The sequence below is a fragment of the Tursiops truncatus genome, chromosome 20, assembly GCF_011762595.2.
Source record: "Tursiops truncatus isolate mTurTru1 chromosome 20, mTurTru1.mat.Y, whole genome shotgun sequence".
NCBI lineage: Eukaryota > Metazoa > Chordata > Mammalia > Artiodactyla > Delphinidae > Tursiops > Tursiops truncatus.
This window is the reverse complement of record NC_047053.1, coordinates 51321553-51343008: the sequence shown is the minus strand read 5'-3', so window position 1 is coordinate 51343008 and position 21456 is coordinate 51321553. Positions and strand designations below refer to the sequence as shown.

Here is a 21456-nt window from a genome sequence, read left to right as displayed (position 1 = left end):
CAGAGAGTGGAATTTGTAAAGCTGACTGCTGCCAGGACAGGCCGGGGCCCTGGAGGTCACCAGCACCATCTTCTCCATGTCCTGCTCGACTGTTTAGATGATACTGTTTTGTTTCACAGTAGCTGCCCCTTCCAGCAACCCGGCCTTATGGGACCTCTTTCTTTTTTTTCCCCAGATGCTGTGACTGTGACAGAGTCACTGGGGTTCGTACATGTTGGGGAGGAGCCTTCCTTTCGGGGGTGACCACCTTCCTCTGGGCATGCCTGCAGTACCCTGGGCCCATGGACCTGAAGGAGAAGCATGTGGTAGGCCATGATCGGTTCCCTAACTGGGATTGTCTGTGTGTCTCTGTTGGACTCTCCCTACCTGTGTTTGCCTGGGAGGTCCTCATGTGGAGGCCTTACACCAAAAGTGAGGGAGGGGGCACAGCTCTGAGGCTTGGGGTACGTGATCTGATCCCTGGACGGTACTATTGCTTGGGTGGAACACACAGGCTCCGGGAGCTGGGACTCAAGGACAAAGGGTGGACCAGTTAACACAGCCGCATGGGAGCCGGTTTCTGATTGGGGTTGGCTCTGAGCCAGTCTTCCACTCACTGCCCAGGGGTGTGTAATTTCACGTGTTTGCCCTTTGCTGGGCTCTGCTCCAACCTGCTGAGCTGGGTTGAGTACTCAGTTGGGCACCCTCTCTGTGGTTAGAGAAGAGCTCCCCAGTCAGACTCCAGACACACTGCCGAATCAGCTGGGGGTAAGCAGCCCAGGGGTCCAGGCATCCTCCCCCAGCCTGGCTCAGGCACCCCAGCCTCCAGGCATACCATCTTTACGTGGAGTTAGATTTGTCATCCAACAGAGCACCCCTCTCCTGGGACGAGGATTGCCCTAGGGGATGTCCTTCCTCTAGGTCCTTGCTTGGCCGCCTTTTTTTTTTTTTTTTTTGCCTCCGCTGCACAGCATGTGGGATCGTAGTTCCCCAACGAGGGATCGAACCCGTGCCCCTTGCAGTGGAAGCGCGAAGTCTGAACTGCTGGACCACCAGGGAAGTCCCCACCTTGCCTGGCCTTCTTCCACACCTTCCTAACAGGTCCCTCTGTCTCTGACCCCCTGCCTCCACTAGGCGGGCGGGGAAGGCTCTCCAACACGCAGAGCTGGCCTTTCGTTGCCCCTGCTTAAAAGGCATCACACCACCTGCCGCAACCTTCAGCGTGGGGTCCAGAGCCCTCCATAATCCGACTCCTGCCTGTCGGCCCAGCATCCCTCACCTCCCCTGCCTTGGCCTTTACCACTGGTAATTCTGAACGCTTCAGAGTTTGGGCACACACTCCACGTTTAGGCCGTTACCCCCAAATCCCCCCCCCACCCTTTTTCCTGCCAAACTCCTACTTTTCTTTCTTCAAGACCCAGTTTAGGGACTTTCCTGGTGCTCCAGTGGCTAAGACTCCACGCTCCCCATGAAGGGGACCCGGGTTCGATCCCTGGTCAGGGAACTAGATCCCACATGCCGCAACTAAGACCCGGCACAGCCAAATTAAAAAAAAACAAAGACCCGGTTTAGGCATGACCTTCTCCAGATACGTCCTCCTCATCCCTCCAGTGTCCCTCCTTTCAGCATATCCACAGCACCTCCACCATCATACTTGCGACGCTGTGTTGGCACCATCTGTCTGTCCCACTTTATCTCAGTGTCCCTGGCTCCTAGCACAGAGCCTGGCATGTAGCAAGGGCTTAGTAAATATTTATTGACTTGAACTTATGGATAGCGATCTTCCTGCCAAAGAGATATGGGGAGGTCTGGGGAGGACTGGGGAAGGAGCTGAGGGTCCACACAGACCTGGTGCCCGGCTGACTGCTGAGGTGTTCAGCCTCCTGTTCACAGATGCCTCTGGCTGCTCTGCAGGTATCCATCCTAGCAGTGACTGGAGCACAGGGAAAGCTACACTTGCCCGTCCCCTAGCCTGGGTGCAGGGCTGCTGCGTAGTTGCAAGAGCTGTGCGCTACTCAGTTCCAGGGAGCACCCCCCCCCCCAACAAAGGCTATGGTGTTGTGCAATGTGGTGGCCTGCCTAGGGTGGGGCTGAATGTCCCGAAAACAAAGGACAGTGTTGTCCTCCGGTTCCAGCCTGTGGCTGAAACACCCATTCCTAGTGAATCGGGGAAACAAAGTTCTGTGGTCCAGCAGCTGGTTTCTCTCTCAAGCCCGAGGAAGAACACTTGTGAACCCAGGCTGGATATCTCTCAGGGGCATTTGTCGGGGAGGGTTTTTCTTCATCCTCTTCTTTTTCTTTCTGGATAGATGCTTTCCTGACCTAGAAAGCACCATTACCACCATCGTCAGCCGTATTTATGGAATGCTTCCTTCGGGTGGTAGAACCCTAGGCCCTGGGAGACGGCCTCTGGCTTGGAGAAGCTTACTGTCTAGTTGAGGAATTAATAGGACAAGCAGCTAAGTAACAGATCTGACGGTGTCTCTACCTGAGGTACCTTGCGCGTTGTGTAAATATGGGCTTCTAAAGTGCATCCCTGGGGCCTCCAACAGTGGAAGCCTTCTTGGAGGCGTAGGAGTGGGCAAGCTGGCGTGCTGGGAGTTGATGGTAAGGTGGCCTTTCATCACCTGGCTACAGCCCAGGATCAGTTCGGCTGTTGCTGGTTGATCCTTTGCACCTTGCCCCCCTTCTCTTTGTGACCTACCTGTCCTCAGTGTCCCCTGCAGACCCTCCTCTCTCGTCTCCCGTCCTCCAGCCCATGGTGGATGTGCCGTGGCAGTGATGGTCTGGGTTTCTCCCCAGATGCAGAGCTTCCCTTTTCACTTGCTGAAGTGGGTAGTGTCAGAGGGGGGCCAGACGCCAGAGGGCTGTGTTGGGGGGCGCTGCGGAATACCTGGGTTAGACCCTATGAGCTGTTCTTCTAGGGCCTGTTGCACAGGAGGGAGAGTGTTTGCTTGGGTGTGGTTCCCCCAGAGCAGTGCCTTGGTAGGAAGCTAAAGGGGAGTGTGACCTGGGAGCAAGGGACAGGAGTCTCCTTGGCAGTTTGCTGAGGCTGCAGCCCGACTACACAGGTGGCAGCTGTCCTCAGAGTGACTGTCTCGGAAGCCGACCCCTCCTTCCCTGGCCTCACGGAGACTTCCTGCCCTTAACCTCTGGACTGCCTGGGCCCCTCCTTTCCTGTTCCCATTCAGCTCAGGGTTTGGCGCTGTGTGTGTGTGTGTGTGTGTGTGTGTGTGTGTGTGTGTGTGTGTGTGTGTGTGCGCGCGCCCGCGCCCACAGGGAGCTGTGCTGGAGAAGGGGGAGGGGAGAGGCCGGCTGGAACTCGGCAGAGGCTCTCTCTTCCCTTCCCGGCTGAGGCTCTCTCTTCCCTTTCCTGCCGATGAGATGGTGTCGTCTAGGAAACAGGGCCCTGGAGAAATGGTCTCAGGCTCCAGCCCGTGCTCCGGTTACTGGACCTGTTAGGCCATTTCCTCTCCCTCGAGGTTTTCCAGCCCCATCCTCAGGGTGGCCTGGATGGAGCCAGAGAAGTTTCCTGCCCCAACATCACCCAGGGGGTCTGTTCTGACAGCTTCCCGTATGTCAAAGCCGGGGTCGCAGAGTGATGCCCAGGCTCTGCTTGAAGCCCCGGGAGGAGATGGGAGCCCAGGTCACCAGCCTCCTCTTTCTTCCTGGGATGAGGCCCGGCGTCTGCAGGCAGTGCCCTGGTCCCAGCAGCACCTGGGCAGGTGTGTCTGGATGCGGCTGGGCGGTATGGGCTCCTGGCTGAGCTCTGCACTCGCCTTGATTAGCGGCTCTTGGAGCCCCCTGCCACCTGGTGGGAAGATGTTGGGTCCTAGGTGTTGGAAGAGCCCTTCCTTTCAGCTGGCTCTTCCCTCTTCCACAGGCTTCCTCTGCTCTCTCACTTCCCAGCCCCCTGCTCTGCCCTCCGAGAAGTCACTGCTCCAGTTTTCTCAATTGCCGGTCCTTCCCCCTCCACGTAGGATGCGCTGCTATTAATAAGCAGCCCCCCTGCCTCCCGCAGCTCTGACTGTGGAGAGAGCTGTTGCTGGCGTGACTCCATGCTGGAGTCTCTAAGGGATCTGGGGGGCTGCCCCAGGTGGGGCTCCTCACCTTGCTCAGGAAAGGGAGTCCGGGGGGAGAGGCCAAGTACTCCTCCATGCTGGCGGGTGCCCTGGGGGCTCCGGGCCGGCGGCAGCCACTTCCTGCACAGCCTCTCCTCCGGTGGGGGTGGGTGGTGGGCGCATCCGAACCTCTGGGAGGCACGTCACCCTCGGCGCCTCCTCTGATGAATGGGCCCAGCCCTTGGACAGCTGGCAGAGCCCCTACCAACTTTGTCCTCTCAACCCCTTCCCTCCTCCCTCCCTCTGCGCAGCCTCTCCCTCCTTCCGTCCTTCCCTCCTGTACCGGCAGCCGGTCTCCTCCTCCTCCCTCCCTAAATCTGCAGCGTGACTGGAAATAGGCTAAATTAATCAGCAGATTGAAGCTCCACTCTGCTGCCGCTGCCGCCCCGCTCCTCGCTCACACGCGCTCCAGCTCTCTTCTCTCTTCTCTTTCTTCACTCTTTCCCTCTCTGTCTTTCTCTGTCTCCTCTTCCTCTTGGAGAGCAGTGTTGGCAGTTCTGTGGCTGACTCGCTGTGGCTCAGGCTCTACCCCATGCTCTTTAAACGGGCAGAGCTATGGATTGCCCACCAGGGCAAAGGCAGCAAAGTGAGTATGCCAGCTGGGCTTGATGCCCCCGTTCCACACGCCCGCTTCCCCGCTTTGTGTCGGAGGCTTTGGGTTAACGGTTGAAGATGGAAGCTGGGCCGGAGGCGGCTTGGATTACGAGGTAGTGAGGACCGTGGAAGGAGGCTGGGGATGGGAGCCAGAAAGCCCGTGTATGTAGCTGCCTGCCAGGCTCCTGAGTCACCCAGAGCGGGACCAGAGCCCAAGTTTCCCCGTGGGGCATCCTGTCAAGGTGTGCTGGGACCCGGGTCTCCAGGCACAAGGCTTGGATGCCACCCCTCCTCGGGGCCATTAAGGAGGCTTTTCTCGCCGGACCACATGAGTCACTGAGGCGGGAGCCAATGGGGCTGGGGTGATTTCTTCCTAGGTCTTGGCTGCAGGAGGTGAGAAAGAAGACAGGTGAAAGTGCCCAGGTCAGCATGAGCTGGGAAGAGTGAGGAAGAGGAGGAGGTGCCTCTGCTTGAGGCTTTGAGCTGCTTGTCTGTAGACAGAGTGGATTTGTGTCTGGCCAAACTCGGAAGAGATTTATGGTGACGCCTATGATAGACCCTGGTGGATAGTGGCCGAATCTCTGCTTCACTGGTTCAGACCTCGTGGAGTCCAGCTGTGGGTCCCGCTCACCTGCACTGGCCAAGGAGGCTGTGACCGTGGGGAAACCTGGCGAAGGGGCCAGCTGGTTCTAATTAGTGGTCACCTGCTGTTGCCAAGGCCAAAGGCCAAGGCCAATTCATAGTCTGCCTACCTGAGCCTAGGGGACCTAGATTCCACTTTCTCCCGAAACAGGTAGGATGGGAAGGAAAACAGCTGCTGTGCTGAGGGAACCTCAGGGGAGTCCCGAAAGGACAGGGACTGGGGGCTGGGGGCTTCTGGTTCTGGGCCACCTGGGAAACCTGACCGAGGTGGCACAGGACAGCCCAGGCGTGTTGGCTCTTAAAGCCTCATTAGACGGACCCAGATGCTTAGCTTTGGGCCCTGGGGAGCTGGTTCTGTTCGGTAGCAGATTCCTTGCAGTTCTGATTTAGCAGATAGAATTTTGTCACCACCTGCTGCTCCTCCAGCCCCCAGGCCCCGCCCGTGTCCCCCTTTGACAATGAAGCGGGGCGCGATGGGCACGCGCTGGCAGCCTCTCCTGAGCCTGCGCCTCCTATGGCCTCGAGCTCCTCTGTTGGGTTCAGCTGAGGTTGAGCACTTAGAACAGTGGGATGGGGTTGCTTCTACCCGAAAAGCTTCAGTGTCAGGGGAGAAGCAGGGCCACGCCTCCCCTCTGGTGTAGAGGCCTTGCTTAGCCTTGGCTCCTTGGCCCCAGGAATCTCCTGGAGGTGCCTGGGGCTGGGGAGTGGGAGTTTCTGAGCACCTGGGAAGTAGGAAGAATTGCTTCCTGCCTTTGGGTACTTAAGTCTGGGGCAGATTTTCCTCACCCTTCTTGGCCCTGCTAGGCAAGAAGAGCAGAGCTCAGATGGCACGTGTATGACAGGCGTTCTTATTTCTCACACCATCCCTGTCCTTGCACAGACCGCCCCCCCCCCCCCCCGCCCTGCCATGGGTGCCCGGGCACGCTGGGTGCCAGCCTATCTCTATGCTTTGAGAAAGGCCACCTAGCTCACGCATGAGCCCTTTCTGAATTTCCTTTGGAAAGCGTGAACGTCTCTCACCAATTTCCTCAGCTTCAGTTCTCATACCGCGTGGGGGAAAGCCATGGGGTAATGAGAGAAATAGTGACTTTACCCATACCCGGGACCCTCCTGCCGGAGACTGAGTGAAGAGTGGCCATCAGGCCTCAGCGGGCGGCCACGGCAGTTGGATAAGTGGGGTTGGGGCCGTGGAGGGTTGGCTGGCCTTGAGGGCTGTGTCCTGGCCCCGGGGCGCTGTGCAGGCAGGCGCTTTCTTCAGGAGGCGTATAATTACAGAATGGCTTATTTTGCCTCTGTTGTGCTGTCTTTAATCTCCAGTCTGGAGTTGGTGCTCCAAGCCAGACACAACGTGCGGGGGCAGATGCACGCCCTCAGCTCTGCAGGGCCCCTCCCGCCTCTGCCGGCCCTGCCCCGGGAGCATCTGCCACCCTCTGGCCCCTCCTCCCACACCTGGAGAGGAGCATGGGACAGGTTCTCAGACCCTGGAGGAAGAGAAGGAGCAGAAACAGTTGCTGGGTGGGGTTGCCCAGGGGGTTTGGGGGTGCCGGAAATAAGGCAGCAGAGGCAGGGCAGCCACAGGGCAAGCAGAGGGCAGTTCCTGAGTGTCCTGGTCTAAAGGCCTGGCTGGAGGGAGGCCGCCGCCCGGGCTCTCTGGCTGCTCCCCTTAGCCTTTCCCTGCCTTCCTGAGCCTGGCGCTCATTCCAGACCAAGCAGCTTCCCGGGTGATTGTGCAGCCCCGTGGGATTTGTCAGCTCTTCCTCTCTCCCGCCCTTTGGCATGCAGCCTTTCCACCTCTGCGGACCAGCCCTTCCCTGCCCGCAGGAGGTTTGCTCACTTTATCATTTCTGGAGACCTGGCCTAGGCAAGTCCACCCTGGGAACCTGCACATCCCACTGCGGGGAGGGAGCTCGGCAAGTCGAGCCTGAGGGAGGAAGCGGAAAGGGGAGGGGAGGCTGGGCCTCCCAAACGCTATTCTTCTTGGGCCTTCTTGGGCTGAGAGGGGCAGGCATCCTGCCTTGGACATGAGAAGGCCTGTGGTCCCCCTTTGCTTTTCTCTTCCTCCTTCCCGCCCCTGGAGGCTTTCTTCCCTCATGCCAGGAGCCAAGGAGGCAGAGATGCAGGCCTTGCCCGACACTCCTTTGTCCTGGACCACGGCCTCTCAGGGAGGCCCCGATCCCTGCCAGAGGGAGGTGGGTGCTTTGGAGTACCGTATTTACCCTTGCGGGTGCCGGCTCCCTGCCCGGAGGGCCATTTCTTCCCGAGCGGAAATAAACAGTTATCCCCTCGGAGAAGCAGCAGCTCTCATCCTCATAATCCCCCAAAGCCACCGTGGAGAGCAGGGATTAGGTGAGACTTAGGCAAGGGCTCTGGGAGGTCTTGGGCCGGGCCCACTCCGAAGCCCATCCTCATTCCTCAGGCCGAGGGAGCTGGCGACAGGCCAGCATGGGGTCTCCACTCAGGGGCCTCCCACCACGCCAGGTCTGCAGCCAGGGGATATGGCCCCCAGTCCGTCAACTCCTAGTCGTGGAGATGTGTGTCTGGCGAGGGTCAAGCCTGCCAAGGGGGTGGGTGGACGTGGAGACCGGCAGGGAGGAGGAAATCCAGAATGTTGGTGGGCAAAGCCGGGACAGGACCCCGGGGATAGGAGGGAAGAGGGTAGGGCGTGAGCCCAGGCAGCCAGGGCATCGCTGGCTCAGTGACCCTTGGCCAGGACTCAGTAGATAAGCCCAGTCCCTTTCTTGGTGCCCCAGGTCCAGGCCTTTGTGCCTCTTGCTCAGGAACTTTCCCTGGAGGAAGCCCACATGGGTGCTCTTCAGGTGGCCCCTGAGAAACACTCACTCCTCCCCCAGGCCCTGCCTTTCCTGGGGGCCTTCTTTTTCCAGGACCCCCAACTGGGGATCTGTGCATCAGATCCAATCTGGACTGGGCCTCACCTCCAGAAGTTTTGATTCACTAGGTCTGGGTGGGGCCTGGACAGCCACGTTTGTAAAAGGTCCAGGTGTTTCTGCTACAGATCCTGGGTTGACAACCCTGACGAAGGTGTCATGGGGACCAGTGAAACTCCATGGGCGTTCATTCAGTCAGTCAGCAAGCATTCACGAGCTGCTGCCCTGTGATAGGTACTGTCTTAGTGGTTGGTGGAGGGGTGTGGAGATGGAAGAATTTAGTACCCTTTTCAAGGCATTGGCAGTCTGGTGGGAGAGCCAGACAGGCAAATCTATACCGACGGTCCTCCGTGATGCCGCCTGTGAGCGAGGTTGCCCGGGCTGCCTTTGGAATACAAACCTCCCCCTGTATTGCACATACAAGCCCTGGGTTTTGGGAAGATTTCCCAGAGCGGGTGGTGTTTGAGCTGAGTCTCGAAGGAGAAGTAAGAGTTGTCTGGGGCAGGGAGTGTGTTCTTGGCTAGGAAAATCCATAAAGGTGCTGACACATGAACTGGGGGAGTGCGGCATGTGACAGGAATGGCAGGAAAGGAGGCTGGAGAAGCTGGCAGATCCCAGACCATGCTCAGGAGTCTGGGCTAGATTTTAAAGGTAAACAGGGTCAGTTCATCAGACATGCGCTCACTGGCTGGGGTGCAGCGGTTGGTTTGGAAAAGGTCGGGACTGGGGAGGTGGGAGGGGGAGGCAGAGGTTGCAGGGAGGGGCTGGGGTGCCTGGGTGATGGTAACTGTAGGAGGGGTGCTGGCTCGGGCGGGGAGGGCCGGGTGGTAATTTCGGGGGTTTGGACGTGTCAACTCATAGGTACCCATGAAACAGCTGTGCGGCAGTTTAGGGAACGGGTCAGAATTCGGGGTGGCGGTCAGGCTAGAGGTGAAATCTAGCAGTTGTAAGCTTATTGGTGGCACATGAATCCATGTGGCTGGGGTTGCCCTGGAAACGTACATAAAGTTGTGGAGAAGATGTCGTAGGGTGGACTGTGGGGTAGACGGACAAGACAAAACAGTAGAGAAGCCCAGGAACAAGGGGTCTCAATGGGAGAGGCCAGGCCATGGGGTCACATAGGACAATGTGCTGGGAACCACCCCTGTCCATGCCACGTTCCACCCACCCGCGGTGAGATGAGAGTGCAGTGCGGTCAGTGCAGGTCCTTTCCTGGCAGCAGCTGCCTTTTTTTCTGAGACTGTGTCCTTCCCAATGTGGTAGGGTTACAGTAGCCTCCCTTTTATGAAATGGTGGTAACAGAAGTCGGTGGGGGTTTTTCCCTAATGTTTTTTACTAGGAACAACGTGAAGCCAGAATCTCCAGGTTAGTTCTCTTCTCCCCACGTAAACAATACCTATTTTCTGGCCCGGGAAATCTGAAAGATGGCCCCAGTGCAATAAGTCGGGAGCTCAGTGGTGAGCACGGTCTGAGTGGGGCTGGGGGATGCTGTTGGTGGTGGGTTGGGACTTGAGTGAAAGGTGAGTTAGAAGACACTGAGTAAAGAAAGGTTTGTTTCTGGTTTTGTTTTTTGGGGTTTATTTTGTTTTAATTTTATTTATTTATTTATTTTTGGCTGTGTTGGGTCTTCGTTTCTTTCTTTTAAAATTTTTTATAAGACCAGACTCTTCTTGTTGCTTTTTTTAAAAAAAACTAATTAATTAATTATTTATTTTTGGCTGCATTGGGTCTCTGTTGCAGTGCACGGGCTTCTCATTGCGGTGGCCTCTCCTGTTGTGGAGCACGGGCTCTAGGCGTGCAGGCTTCAGTAGTTGTGGCTTGCAGGCTTAGTTGCTCCACAGCATGTGGGATCTTCCCGCACCAGAGCTTGAATCCATGTCCTCTGCATTGGCAGGCGAGTTCCTAACCGCTGCGCCACCAGGGAAGCCCGGGTCTTCGTTTCTGTGTGTGGGCTTTCTCTAGTTGCGGCAAGCGGGATCCACTCTTCATCGCGGTGCGCGGGCCTCTCACTGTCGCGGCCTCTCTTGTTGTGGAGCACGACCTCCAGACGCACAGGCTCAGTAGTTGTGGCTCTCGGGCCTAGTTGCTCCACAGCATGTGGGATCTTCCCAGACCAGGGCTCGAACCCGTGCCCCCTGCATTGGCAGGCAGGTTCTCAACCACTGCGCCATCAGGGAAGCCCTTGTTTTGTTTTTAATTAATTAATTTATTTTTGTTTTTGGCTGCCTTGGGTCTTTGTTGCTGCATGCGGGCTTTTCTCTAGTTGCGGCGAGCAGGGGCTACTCTTCATTGCGGTGCACGGGCTTCTCATTGGGTGGCTTCTCTCGTTGCAGAGCACGGGCTCTAGGTGCGTGGGCTTCAGTAGTTGTGGCACACGGGCTTCGGTAGCTGTGGCCCGTGGGCTCAGTAGTTGTGGCTCGCGGGCTCTAGAGCGCAGGCTCAGTAGTTGTGGCACACGGGCTTAGTTGCTCTGCGGCATGTGGGATCCTCCCAGACCAGAGTCCGAACCCGTGCTCCCCGCACTGGCAGGCAGATTCCCAACCACTGTGCCACCAGGGAAGCCCTCTGGTTTTGTTTTAAACTTGGCTTTGAGGAGCAGGGCACTGTGTACTTGAACGTCTTTTAATTTGGTGGAGATCTGAACATGCTCACGCCCTGAGGAGTCAGGGCTAGTGGAGGGAGGGAGGGTGAGGATTTGGGAGAAGGGAGGAAGGTTCTGGGGAGGTGGGCGGGGAGGGCCTCCTGAGGGATGCTGAGTGCCTCCTGCTTGAGGGATGCTGAGTGCCTCCTGCTTCCCTCCAGGGCGAGGCTCCCTTGGCCCTGGGCCTGTCCACCCAGAAGGCCCTCAGCATCCTGAAGGAGCAGCTGGAGGCGGTGCTGGACGGACACCTAAAAGAACGGAAGAAAAGTCTCACATGGAAGGTGACACATCCTCATGGGGAGTCCAGAGCCTAGTTGGGGCGGTGGAAAAGCTTGGGAAGCACATTCTCGGGGCCATGACTCTCCCTGTCACCCTGGACGGTGTGACCCGACTGAGGCATCACTAAAAATCAGAAAGAGGCCGGGGTTCCTTTCAGAGTGATGTCCTGACCCCAGCCGAGACCAAAGCGAGAAGACAGAGGTGGCCGCCTGGGCTCTCCGTCGGGTGGGTGAGGGAGGAAGGCGGCTAGGATGCGGGGTAGAGAATCTTGGCTCCTCCCTCCTCGCTTGCCCCCCCCCCCCCCCCCCCCCCCCCGGGGCCTCTCACTCCCTGGCCTCCTGCCCCTCCCTCCTCAGGAGCTGTGGAGAAGCAGCTTCCTGCACCACAGTAACCGCTGCTCCTGTTTCCACTGGCCCGGCGCCTCACTCATGCTCCTGGCCGTGCTGCTGCTGCTGGGCTGCTACGGGGGCCAGCCGGCTGGCAGGTACGCGGTCCGAGGCCCTGGGAGGGGCTCCTTCCCACCTCTCCCAGCGCAGGGTCTGGGCTTGTCCCCCTCCCGCCTCCACACCCGCCTGGGACATCCCGGGGAGAGGGGAGCTGCCCCCAGAGTCAGCGCCTGGGTCGCGTAGGGATCCACAGTCCCTTGGCCGGCTGGTGTCAGAACCAGAAGAAGACCCTCTTTTCAGAAGGGACTGGGGAGGGGAGTGTGGGGCCCTGGGTTGGCTGGGCTGGAGACCCCCCGGCCCGTGCCCCGCCAGTGCCCCCTCTTCTCCCTGCCAGTCACGGGGTGGAGCTGGTGGGCTGGAGACCCCCCCGGCCCGCCCCCCGCCAGTGCCCCCTCTTCTCCCTGCCAGCCATGGGGTGGAGCTGGTGGGCTGGAGACCCCCCGGCCCGCCCCCCACCAGTGCCCCCTCTTCTCCCTGCCAGCCACGGGGTGGAGCTGGTGAACGCCTCTGCGCTCTTCCTCTTGCTGCTCCTCAACCTCGTCCTCATTGGGCGGCAAGATCGCCTGAAGCGCCGAGAGGTAGAACGGAGACTCCGAGGGATCATTGACCAAATCCAAGGTGAGGCCAAGGGGCAGGCGAGTCAGGTGGGAAAAGGTGCCCTGGGGTGTGTCAGAGCCCTGGAGCTCCCGTCTCGAGCCCCAGCCAGGAGCCCCAGCACATTGTTGCCTGCGGTCAGCATTCAGGGGATAAGGACGCCCTGCTTTCTTCTCAGTGGTGCAGTGAGAGCCGTGGGACGGCTATGGGTACCCAGGCAGTGGCCTGGGGCGGGCAGAAAGGCTAATGGCTCCTCAAAGCCAGGGGCCAAATCGGCTTAATCTCTGACGTTTGTACCCCTCAGGAAGCTCAGCACACCCCTCAAAGCCCTTAGCAAAGTTAGCAAAATGTATTTGAATGGAAGCAGGGTACAAAGAATAAGAGCTTCAGGTGTTCAGAGGAGGTGCAAGTGCCCGCGCTGGGGTGGTGGGGAGGTGGCCTCGTAGAGGGGAAGTGTTGGAATGAGCGGCGTGGGTTGATGCAGGCCGTCTGGGGAAGGGAGAAGAGCAGACAGAGCTTCATAGCTGTGTGCTGGATCTGGCTGGTGTGTGGATCCAGTGGGTGAGGCTGTTTCCCTCTTTCCATTCTCATCAGATGCCCTCAGGGATGGCAAGGAGATCAAGTGGCTAGATGCCATGTACCCAGACCTCCACATGCCCTTTGCACCATCCTGGTCCCTACACTGGGCCTACAGAGATGGACATCTCGTCAACCTGCCAGTTAGCCTGTTGGTAGAAGGAGACATCATAGCTCTGAGGCCTGGCCAAGAATCGTTTGCTTCTCTGAGGGGGATCAAGGTAGCTGGAGGCTTTTCTCCTTCCCTGGAAATGCTGTGGGAGTGTCCACCGGCAATGGTGGGAGGGTCCCTGGGCTTAATCCTGATGCTTCCAGCCCAGCTCTTGGGCTTCTTGGCAAGGGCTCCAGGAGAATGGAGAAAAGCTGGAACATCTTTCTCCTTGTCCTGTTCTTTCTTCTGTCTGGTCCTCAAGCTGCTAGGAATCCAGTCCCCCAGGCCCCACCCTAACTGACTCTGTGCTAACTGATGGTCCCTAACCCAATGAGATGTCTCCACTTAGCCAGAACGGTCAAGGAAGAGTGGCTTCCATGGAACCATTAATTACCCTCGACCTCCTCCCCTTCGTCGCTGGCAGGATGATGAGCACATCGTCTTGGAGCCGGGAGACCTGTTTCCACCTTTCTCTCCGCCCCCCTCCCCCCGGGGAGAAGTGAAGAAAGGGCCACAGAACCCCCAGCAGCACCGGCTCTTCCGCGTCCTCGAGACCCCTGTGATTGACAACATCAGGTGAGGGCGCCGCCCTGCCTTACTCCTGTCCCCTGACTTCTCGGCCCGGTGCCTCCTGTGAGCAGGGGGCGTGGTGGGGCCGGTGACAGGAAGGCGCCTTGTCCATACTGAGGTCCCTTAGCACAGGCATCTCCGGAAGGTCTTCTCTTTAGTGTCTTGTGAGAATTCTTCGACTGGGTGATTGACCCCCTCTCAGTCTGAACTCCGAGGGGGCAGCTTCAGAGGCTGCCACGAGCTCCTGGCCACAGTGACCAGGAGGCCACTTGGCCGGGGCCAAGGAATAGGAGGGAATTGCAGGACCCAGTGATGCTAGGTGAAGGGGTGGGCTTCTGGCCTCTCCCCTGAGCAGGGCTCGCCCGAGTGTAGTATCCCCTCTTTCTGCAGGTGGTGCCTGGACATGGCCCTGTCCCGCCCAGTCACCGCTCTGGACAACGAGAGGTTCACGGTGCAGTCAGTGATGCTGCACTACGCGGTGCCCGTGGTCCTGGTGCGTGAGGCGGGGCCGCACAGGGCAGGGGGAGGGCCAGGAAATGGGGGAGCCTGGGGGCCAGACTCGGACGAGCGTGTGAGTGAAGACTAGAGGGTCCCAGTGTGAGCCGGCCAGTGCCAGGGGTGGGGCTGTGAGTGGGCAGAAGACGGGGAGGCTTAGAGCCTGGGTCTCTCTGTGGGGGATAAGGCAGCGTCTCTCCTGTTCCCGACAGGCTGGCTTCCTCATCACCAACGCCCTGCGCTTCATGCTGAATGCCCCTGGTGTCACGACCTGGCAGTACACCCTCCTCCAGCTGCAGGTGGCGGCAGCCCTCTCCTCTCTGTAGCGCTTTCCTCTTTCCCCTGAGACTGCGTCCCCTCGTGGTGCCCTGACTGCCCCTCCCTCTCTGCAGCCCAGGGGTCTCTTAGGCTTAGCTTCAGAACGCCTGCGTCCCTTCCTCCCTTCCTGCCCCTAGCTGTCCTTTTTACTCAGGGGAGGGCCCCAGGGCCGGGGAAGCCCTTCCCTCCCTCCGGCCGCCAGCACATCTCAGGGAGCCTGTGTGGCTCGCTCCTTCCCAGGTGAATGGCGTCCTGCCCATCCTCCCCTTGCTCTTCCCTGTGCTCTGGGTCCTGGCAACTGCCTGTGGAGAAGCCCGTGTCCTGGCCCAGATGAGCAAGGCTTCCCCCAGCTCCCTGGTAGGTTGTTCCGAGGCATCGGGGCGGGTGGGGGTCGGGGGACAGTGCAAAAAGAACCAAAGACAGGAATGAAAAGAGTCGGCTGTGCCCAGCAGACAGGGCAGGAGTCCAGCCCCACCCCTACCCCGTGGCCCAGCGACAGGCAGGGCCTGGGCAGCTCTCCGAGGGCTTTGCCCTCTCCAGCCAGAAGGGTCTCCAGACCAGGCCCCGGGGGTGGCTGAGTGTCCACCCGGGCTGTCAGCAGACGGGGGATTCAAGGGCTGCCCGGGAGTCCTTCACCAAAGGCGTCGGGAGCCCTGCTGGCACGAGGCCCCACCCGCCAGCTCGGAGGCCTGTGAGAGGCTGGCTGGCGGTTTCCTCCCCGAGGCTCACACCCTCTTCTCTGCACAGCTGGCCAAGTTCTCGGAGGACACTCTGAGCAGCTATACCGAAGCCGTCTCCTCTCAGGTACGCTCACCCAGGATGGATTCTGCTCCAGGCCCCGTACCCCCAGCCCGCGCTCCCTCGGGCCCCTGCTGGAACCCTGGGACTCCCCTACTTTATGGCCTTTGAGCCTCCCACGGGCTCCTGGAGCCCCTCAGTCCACCCGTCCCACATGGGTAATGTGTCACTGCCGTGCTGGACACAGGCTTTTCCACCCAACTTCCTGGTGCTCCCGGACCGTTTCCTCTGTCGGCCCCAGAGGCCATCTCCAGGGAAATACGGCCAAGCCCCAACCGGCCTCGCGGGCTTTGTCTCTGCCCTCAGGAGATGCTGCGCTGCATTTGGGGCCACTTTCTGCGGGTGATCCAGGGGACGTCTCCTACGCTGAGCCACAGCTCCAGCCTGCTGCACAGCCTGGGCTCCGTCACGGTGAGGGGGGCCCCGTGGGAGGACCTGGCCTCGACAGGCTGCTCTCTGGCCGTGTCTGGTCACTTAAGCGGCCCCTGGCGGCTTGGGGACCTCCAAGGCCCCTTCCCAGTCCTCTTCTCTCCCTGCAGGTCCTGTGCTGTGTGGACAAACAGGGGATCCTGTCATGGCCCAACCCCAGCCCGGAGACCGTGCTGTTCTTCAGTGGAAAGGTGGAGCCCCCGCACAGCAGCCACGAGGACCTAACGGATGACCTGTCCACGCGCTCCTTTTGCCATCCCGAGGTGGAGGAGGAGGTATGGCCTGGGCCCGGCTGGTAGCCTCAGGGAGGGCGAGGCGAGGAGCGGGGAGGAGGGCTCAGGCCTCAGGATCTGCTTCAGAGATGACGCCCTGAGGGGACGAAGCAGCCTTGCCTCACTGGCCCGTGGCAGCCGTCGGGACGCCGGTCCGAGGCCTGTGTTCCTTGCTCTCCTCAGCCCCGTGAACGAGACGCCCTCCTGGCCGGCTCCCTGAACCCTACCCTGCACCTTTCCAATGAGCAGGAGCACGGCAACTGGCCAGGCGATGGCCCCAAGGCCCCCGAGCCCTCCTCTCACCACAGAGCTCACGGCCGCAGCAAACACCTGTCCGGCTCCAGCGTGAGCTTCAGCAGGGACACAGAGGGCGGTGAAGAAGACCCCGGCAAGGTGAGGGGAGAGGGCGGAGAGCAGCCCGCTTGTCAGCCGCAGGGCGTCCTGGCCTCCCCTGCCGAAGGGGCCACAGGGGTGCAGCCCGGCCTGGACGGATGGAGCCCGAAGCACAGCCGTCTTGGCCTCTGTTCCGGGACCTCCTGAGGCCTCGCCCACGGCTTTTCCGTGAAGTAGGCCCTTCCCCATTTTCCGTGTTTCTCTGATGGTGGTAATTGGTTGGGGCAAGGCCCTTCCTCCTAATCACAACCTTCAAGAGGCAGAGAGCCGGGACTTCCCTGGTGGTCCAGGGGTGCCAGCACTTCCACTGCAGGAGTCGCGGGTCCCATCGAGCCAAGATCCTACATGCCACTCGGCCAAAAACAAAAAAAAAGTACAAAAGACAGAAAGCCAGTGGCTCCTTCTAAAAACGTTTCCCGTGGCCGAGAAAGGTGCTTTGTCGTTTCTCGCTCGGTCTGGACAGCCTCCTCTGAGCTGGTGACAGTGTTGTTGGGCACAGATCCTAGAAGCAGCCAGGAGCCGGGAAGGACAGGGAAGGGGTTTCGAGAGGGATGGGAGAGCGCGAGCATGAGCACGCCCTGCTGGGAGGCGGTGCCTTCTCTCGGGGGCACCCGCCGCATCCCTCCCAGCCTGAGGCCCCTCTTCCCCTCCACGTTTCCTCCAGACCCAGCACGTGCTGGAGGGCGAGACCTATGAGGCCGAGGACTTCGTGTGTGACTACCACCTGGAGATGCTGAGCCTGTCCCAGGACCAGCAGAATCCCTCCTGCATCCAGTTCGATGACTCCAACTGGCAGCTCCACCTCACCTCCCTCAAGCCCCTGGGCCTCAACGTGCTGCTGAACCTGTGCAATGCCAGCGTCACCGAGCGGCTGTGCCGGTTCTCAGACCACCTGTGCAACATCGCCCTGCAGGAGAGCCACAGCACCGTGCTGCCCGTGCACGTGCCCTGGGGCCTCTGCGAGCTCGCCCGCCTCATTGGTACGTGGCCACCGCAGGGGTGGCGGCTGGGCTAGCTGCCGGCCTCTTCCAAGAGGCTGGGCCCCCGGCTCCAAACATTCCAGGCCCGGGCGTGGCCTCGCTCAAGAGCACCAGCAACCCTTTGGGCTTCTGATCGACCCCCTTTTTTTTTTTTGGGCCGTGCCACGAGGCTTGTGGGATTTTAGTTCCCCGACCAGGGATTGAACCCGGGCCCTCAGCCGTGAGAACGCAGAGTCCTAGCCACTGGACCGCCAGGGAATTCCCTGATCATCCCCTTTAACCAGGCACCGCCGCTTGACGGCGCTTCCTCATCCGGGAAGATAACTGCCTGCGGGATGGACGCGTAGAGGGAAGCCGCCCAGCCTGCCTGGGGTTCCCTCCCCGCCAGGGAGGGTGGTGTGTGGGGGTGGGCTTCCTCCCAGAGGCCCCGTGCCGTCCCTCCTCCTGCAGGCTTCACTCCCGGGGCCAAGGAGCTCTTCAAGCAGGGGAACCACCTTGCGCTCTACCGCCTCCCCAGCGCCGAGACCATGAAGGAGACCTCGCTGGGGAGGCTCTCCTGTGTCACCAAGCGGCGGCCCCCGCTCAGCCACATGATCAGCCTCTTCATCAAGGACACCACCACCTGTGAGCCTCCCCGGCTCCGCCCGCATCAGGCCAAACCTCCCAGGAGCTGGGCAGGGCGGGGCTCTTTTTAGGGTGTCTTTTTTTAGGGAGCGCTGGGCCGACGAGCGTTAGATTCTTGCCGAGATCTCAAACGTGGCAGAGATTGGCTTCGGGGACGGGGGCTGGGATGGTGGTGGCCACAGATGCTGGGACTGTCTGGAGGACCGGCAGCTTAGAGCCTGCGCTATGCACCCAGTGGCCTTGCCTACAGGTTTGCTGCCATGAGGCCTGGGGAGTTCCCATCCCCCAGGGGCTCCTTTAGTGCCCTTCTCAAGGGTGGCAGTATGTCCCCGGAGGTGAGGTGGCTTGGGCACTCATGGCTTGGCCTTCCTCTCCCCGCCACTGCCCTCAGGCACAGAACAGATGCTGTCCCACGGCACGGCCGACGTGGTCTTGGAGGCCTGCACAGACTTCTGGGATGGAGCCGACATCTACCCTCTTTCGGGTTCCGACAGGTAGCTAAGGAAGCAGACGCCAGGGGCGGGAGCAGTCAGCTCTGGTGGTCTGCCTGCCCGGCTCCCAGGGGTGGGGCATCCCAGGACCACTCACCTCACTTCCACCCCGGTTCCCCGGCAGAAAGAAAGTGCTGGATTTCTACCAGCGAGCCTGCCTGTCTGGTTACTGCTCTGCCTTCGCCTACAAGCCCATGAGCTGTGCCCTGTCGTCCCAGCTCAACGGCAAGTGCATCGAGCTGGTGCAGGCGCCCGGCCGGAGCAGCATCTTCACCACGTGCGAGCTGCCCAGCACCGTTCCCATCAAGCTGAGTGCCCGCCGCGGCAGCTGGAGCTCAGACGGTACCGTGGGCCCTGTGCCCGGGGGCCGGGGGCCGGGAGGGCTTCCAGCGGCCTGGACCAGACCTTAGCAGAGGACCTGGAACACCGCGGTGGCTCTCACTGTCTGGTGACGTGGGCGAGTCCCTTATTCTCATCTATAACCAGGTGCTTTGTCTGCCCTGCTCACGGGTTCACTGTGCCGCTCCAGTGGGATGACAGATAGCAAAGTGCTTTCTTTGAAGCTTATAAAGCAGTAGCGTGTATAGAGCATTAGCCTTATTTGAGTCAGACAAAGGACCGGGTCACAAAGCCTGCTGGAGCAGAGGGACTCAGAGCTCCACCCACCCCTCCCCACTCCGCCAAACACACAGCCTTCTGGGGTCTCATGACCCCAGAGACCATGAACTGAAGCCATTGCTGAGGGTGGGGCCCGCCCCCTAGCCCTGGACCAGGGATTGTCACCTGACTGATGAGTACCTTTCCTTGTCTTTTCCCCTGTGTCTGTTGGCTTCTCTATGTCTTGGTTGTGCATGTGTGTGGCTGCGTGTGTGGTCCCCTGGGGCCCGCGTGCTTATTGACTTGGGCATGGCATCTGCACGTGTGGCCCCGGGCTGCCTCCTGCAATCTGCCGGTTCCTGGGTGTCCTGCCTGGGCCGTGTCCTGGCCGGGCTCTGTGCCTTGTGCCTCCTGAAGAAGGGATCGGGGAGGTGCTGGAGAAGGAAGACTGCATGCAGGCCCTGAGCGGGCAAATCTTCATGGGCATGGTGTCCTCCCAGTACCAGGCCCGGCTGGACATCGTGCGCCTCATCGACGGGCTGGTCAACGCCTGCATCCGCTTCGTCTACTTCTCTTTGGAGGATGAGCTCAAAAGCAAGGTGGGGGAGCACCCCCCCAATGCTCCCACTGACCCTTTTCCCCACGTGACCCTTTGGGCCCATCTGTTCATTGCCATCTTCCCGGTGCAGGTGTTTGCAGAAAAGATGGGCCTGGAGACGGGCTGGAATTGTCACATCTCCCTCACGCCCAATGGTGACATGCCCGGCTCTGAGATCCCCCCCTCCAGTCCTAGCCACACTGGATCCCTGCACGATGACCTGAATCAGGGTGAGGGCAAAGGTTTGGTGTGGACACGAGGTGGGTGTGGGTCATTTCCCTTCCTTGGGGCTACAACTAGAAAGAGCCTCCATGGATCCCCCCCTTGGAAGATGGCTCTGATCTCCCTGCGGCAACGGCAGTCGACGGGGTGGGGGGGAGGACACCTCGAAACAGGAAGTTTTGCGTCATCTGCAAGGCGAGGAAAGGCCCCCAGAAGTCTGGCCCCAAGGTGAGGGACAGGCTCTTGTCCCCACAGTGTCCCGAGATGATGCGGAAGGGCTCCTCCTAATGGAGGAGGAGGGTCACTCGGACCTCATTAGCTTCCAGCCCACGGACAGCGACCTCCCCAGCTTCCTGGAGGACTGCAACCGGGTACGATGTGGTGGTGGTGGGGTGTCTGTGTCCCCAGAGCCCTGGGGTTGGCCCGTGGCTTGTCCAGGGCAGAGGAGTGAGGGAGGAGGGACCCTGAGGCAATTGGCATCTCTGCTGTCTGCAGGCCAAGCTGCCCCGGGGCATCCACCAGGTGCGGCCCCACCTGCAGAACATCGACAATGTGCCCCTGCTCGTGCCCCTCTTCACCGACTGCACCCCCGAGAGTGAGTACCGTGGTGGCGGCTACTCGGCCAGCCCGGCCCTTGTGTGGAGCGCTGCCAGTGCATGGGCACCCCGCGGGCTCCGGAGCGATGTTGGTTTCCCACGCAGGGAGCGGAGGAACCTGGGCTGGGAGGAGCTGGGGGTCTTGCGGGCTGGAGCCTTGGTGGCCCGTTCTAGGGAGTCAGAAGTGACAGTATTCATACGATGTTCACGAAATTGGGGGCAGGATGGTCCCAAAGAGGGGCCTGTTTTCCCTTGTCTCCTGCTTTGTCCTGGGGGTCTCTGCCCAGCATCCCACGTGGGGCTCGCCTGCCTGACTCTCGTGCCCCCCGACTCTGCCCCCTCAGCCATGTGTGAGATGATCAAGATCATGCAGGAATATGGGGAGGTGACCTGCTGCCTGGGCAGCTCTGCCAACCTGCGGAACAGCTGCCTCTTCCTCCAGAGCGATATCAGGTCAGGGTGACACCCCAGAGCCGGGGGCCAGCCTCTTTCTCCCGGAGACCCCACAGCGGATCTTGCCCTGGTCAGGACCAAGGAACCTGGACTTGGTGGGGAGAAGAGGGAGCGGGTGCTTGCTCAGTCCCGTGGGAGACGGGGTCTTGGCACGCTTCAGCTGATGGGTATGCTTCCCCCCGTACGCTGAGCAGCATTGCCTTGGATCCCCTGTACCCGTCCCGCTGCTCCTGGGAGACCTTTGGCTACGCCACCAGCACCAGCATGGCCCAGGCCTCGGACGGCCTTTCTCCTCTGCAGCTCTCGGGGCAGCTCAACAGCCTGCCCTGCTCCCTGACCTTCCGCCAGGAGGAGACCATCAGCGTCATCCGGCTCATCGAGCAGGTGGGGGCTCGGGGTGGGGGGCGCTCGGGGGCAGGGGGGCAGGTCCTGCTTGGGGCGGGCAGTCGCGACGCAGGACCGGCCTGAGCTCCCAAGGGTGGCTCACCTCCAGGCGAAGCTCTTCCAGGCGGTGGAGTTTGCCTCCGCCCCTCCCTCGCGGGAACATTTGGGGCATCTGGCTCTTGGCCGAAGCTTATCAGCTGTGGGGCCTGAGAGAGACCCCAACCTGCCCCTCCCGGTCCCTAGGCTCGGCACGCCACCTACGGCATTCGCAAGTGCTTCCTCTTCCTGCTGCAGTGCCAGCTGACTCTCGTGGTCATCCAGGTGAGGT

At 60.4% G+C, this 21456-nt stretch overlaps 1 protein-coding gene across 9 annotated transcripts in view; it reads left to right on the top strand.

Annotated features, from left to right (window-relative positions):
- The window catches only part of TMEM94 (transmembrane protein 94), a 34749-nt gene that overhangs the window by 10808 nt on the left and 2485 nt on the right, over positions 1–21456 (top strand). The window contains exons 2-25 of one of the 9 annotated variants that reach the window (XM_073797079.1): positions 176–305; positions 11024–11143; positions 11498–11625; positions 12069–12205; positions 12776–12978; positions 13333–13484; positions 13869–13971; positions 14186–14272; positions 14532–14648; positions 15039–15095; positions 15396–15500; positions 15629–15793; positions 15974–16183; positions 16848–17163; positions 17614–17787; positions 18179–18281; positions 18403–18620; positions 19293–19474; positions 19565–19703; positions 19951–20066; positions 20191–20290; positions 20636–20744; positions 20939–21128; positions 21372–21449. In XM_073797079.1, coding sequence (XP_073653180.1) covers positions 282–305; positions 11024–11143; positions 11498–11625; positions 12069–12205; positions 12776–12978; positions 13333–13484; positions 13869–13971; positions 14186–14272; positions 14532–14648; positions 15039–15095; positions 15396–15500; positions 15629–15793; positions 15974–16183; positions 16848–17163; positions 17614–17787; positions 18179–18281; positions 18403–18620; positions 19293–19474; positions 19565–19703; positions 19951–20066; positions 20191–20290; positions 20636–20744; positions 20939–21128; positions 21372–21449 — 3333 coding nt within the window. In that variant the 5' untranslated portion in view covers positions 176–281. Of the gene's footprint in view, positions 1–175; positions 306–4437; positions 4687–11023; positions 11144–11497; positions 11626–12068; positions 12206–12775; positions 12979–13332; positions 13485–13868; positions 13972–14185; positions 14273–14531; positions 14649–15038; positions 15096–15395; positions 15501–15628; positions 15794–15973; positions 16184–16847; positions 17164–17613; positions 17788–18178; positions 18282–18402; positions 18621–19292; positions 19475–19564; positions 19704–19950; positions 20067–20190; positions 20291–20635; positions 20745–20938; positions 21129–21371; positions 21450–21456 lie in introns of those variants that run through there. The other 8 variants (XM_033847416.2, XM_073797080.1, XM_073797078.1 and 5 more) reach the window with 8 other exon arrangements.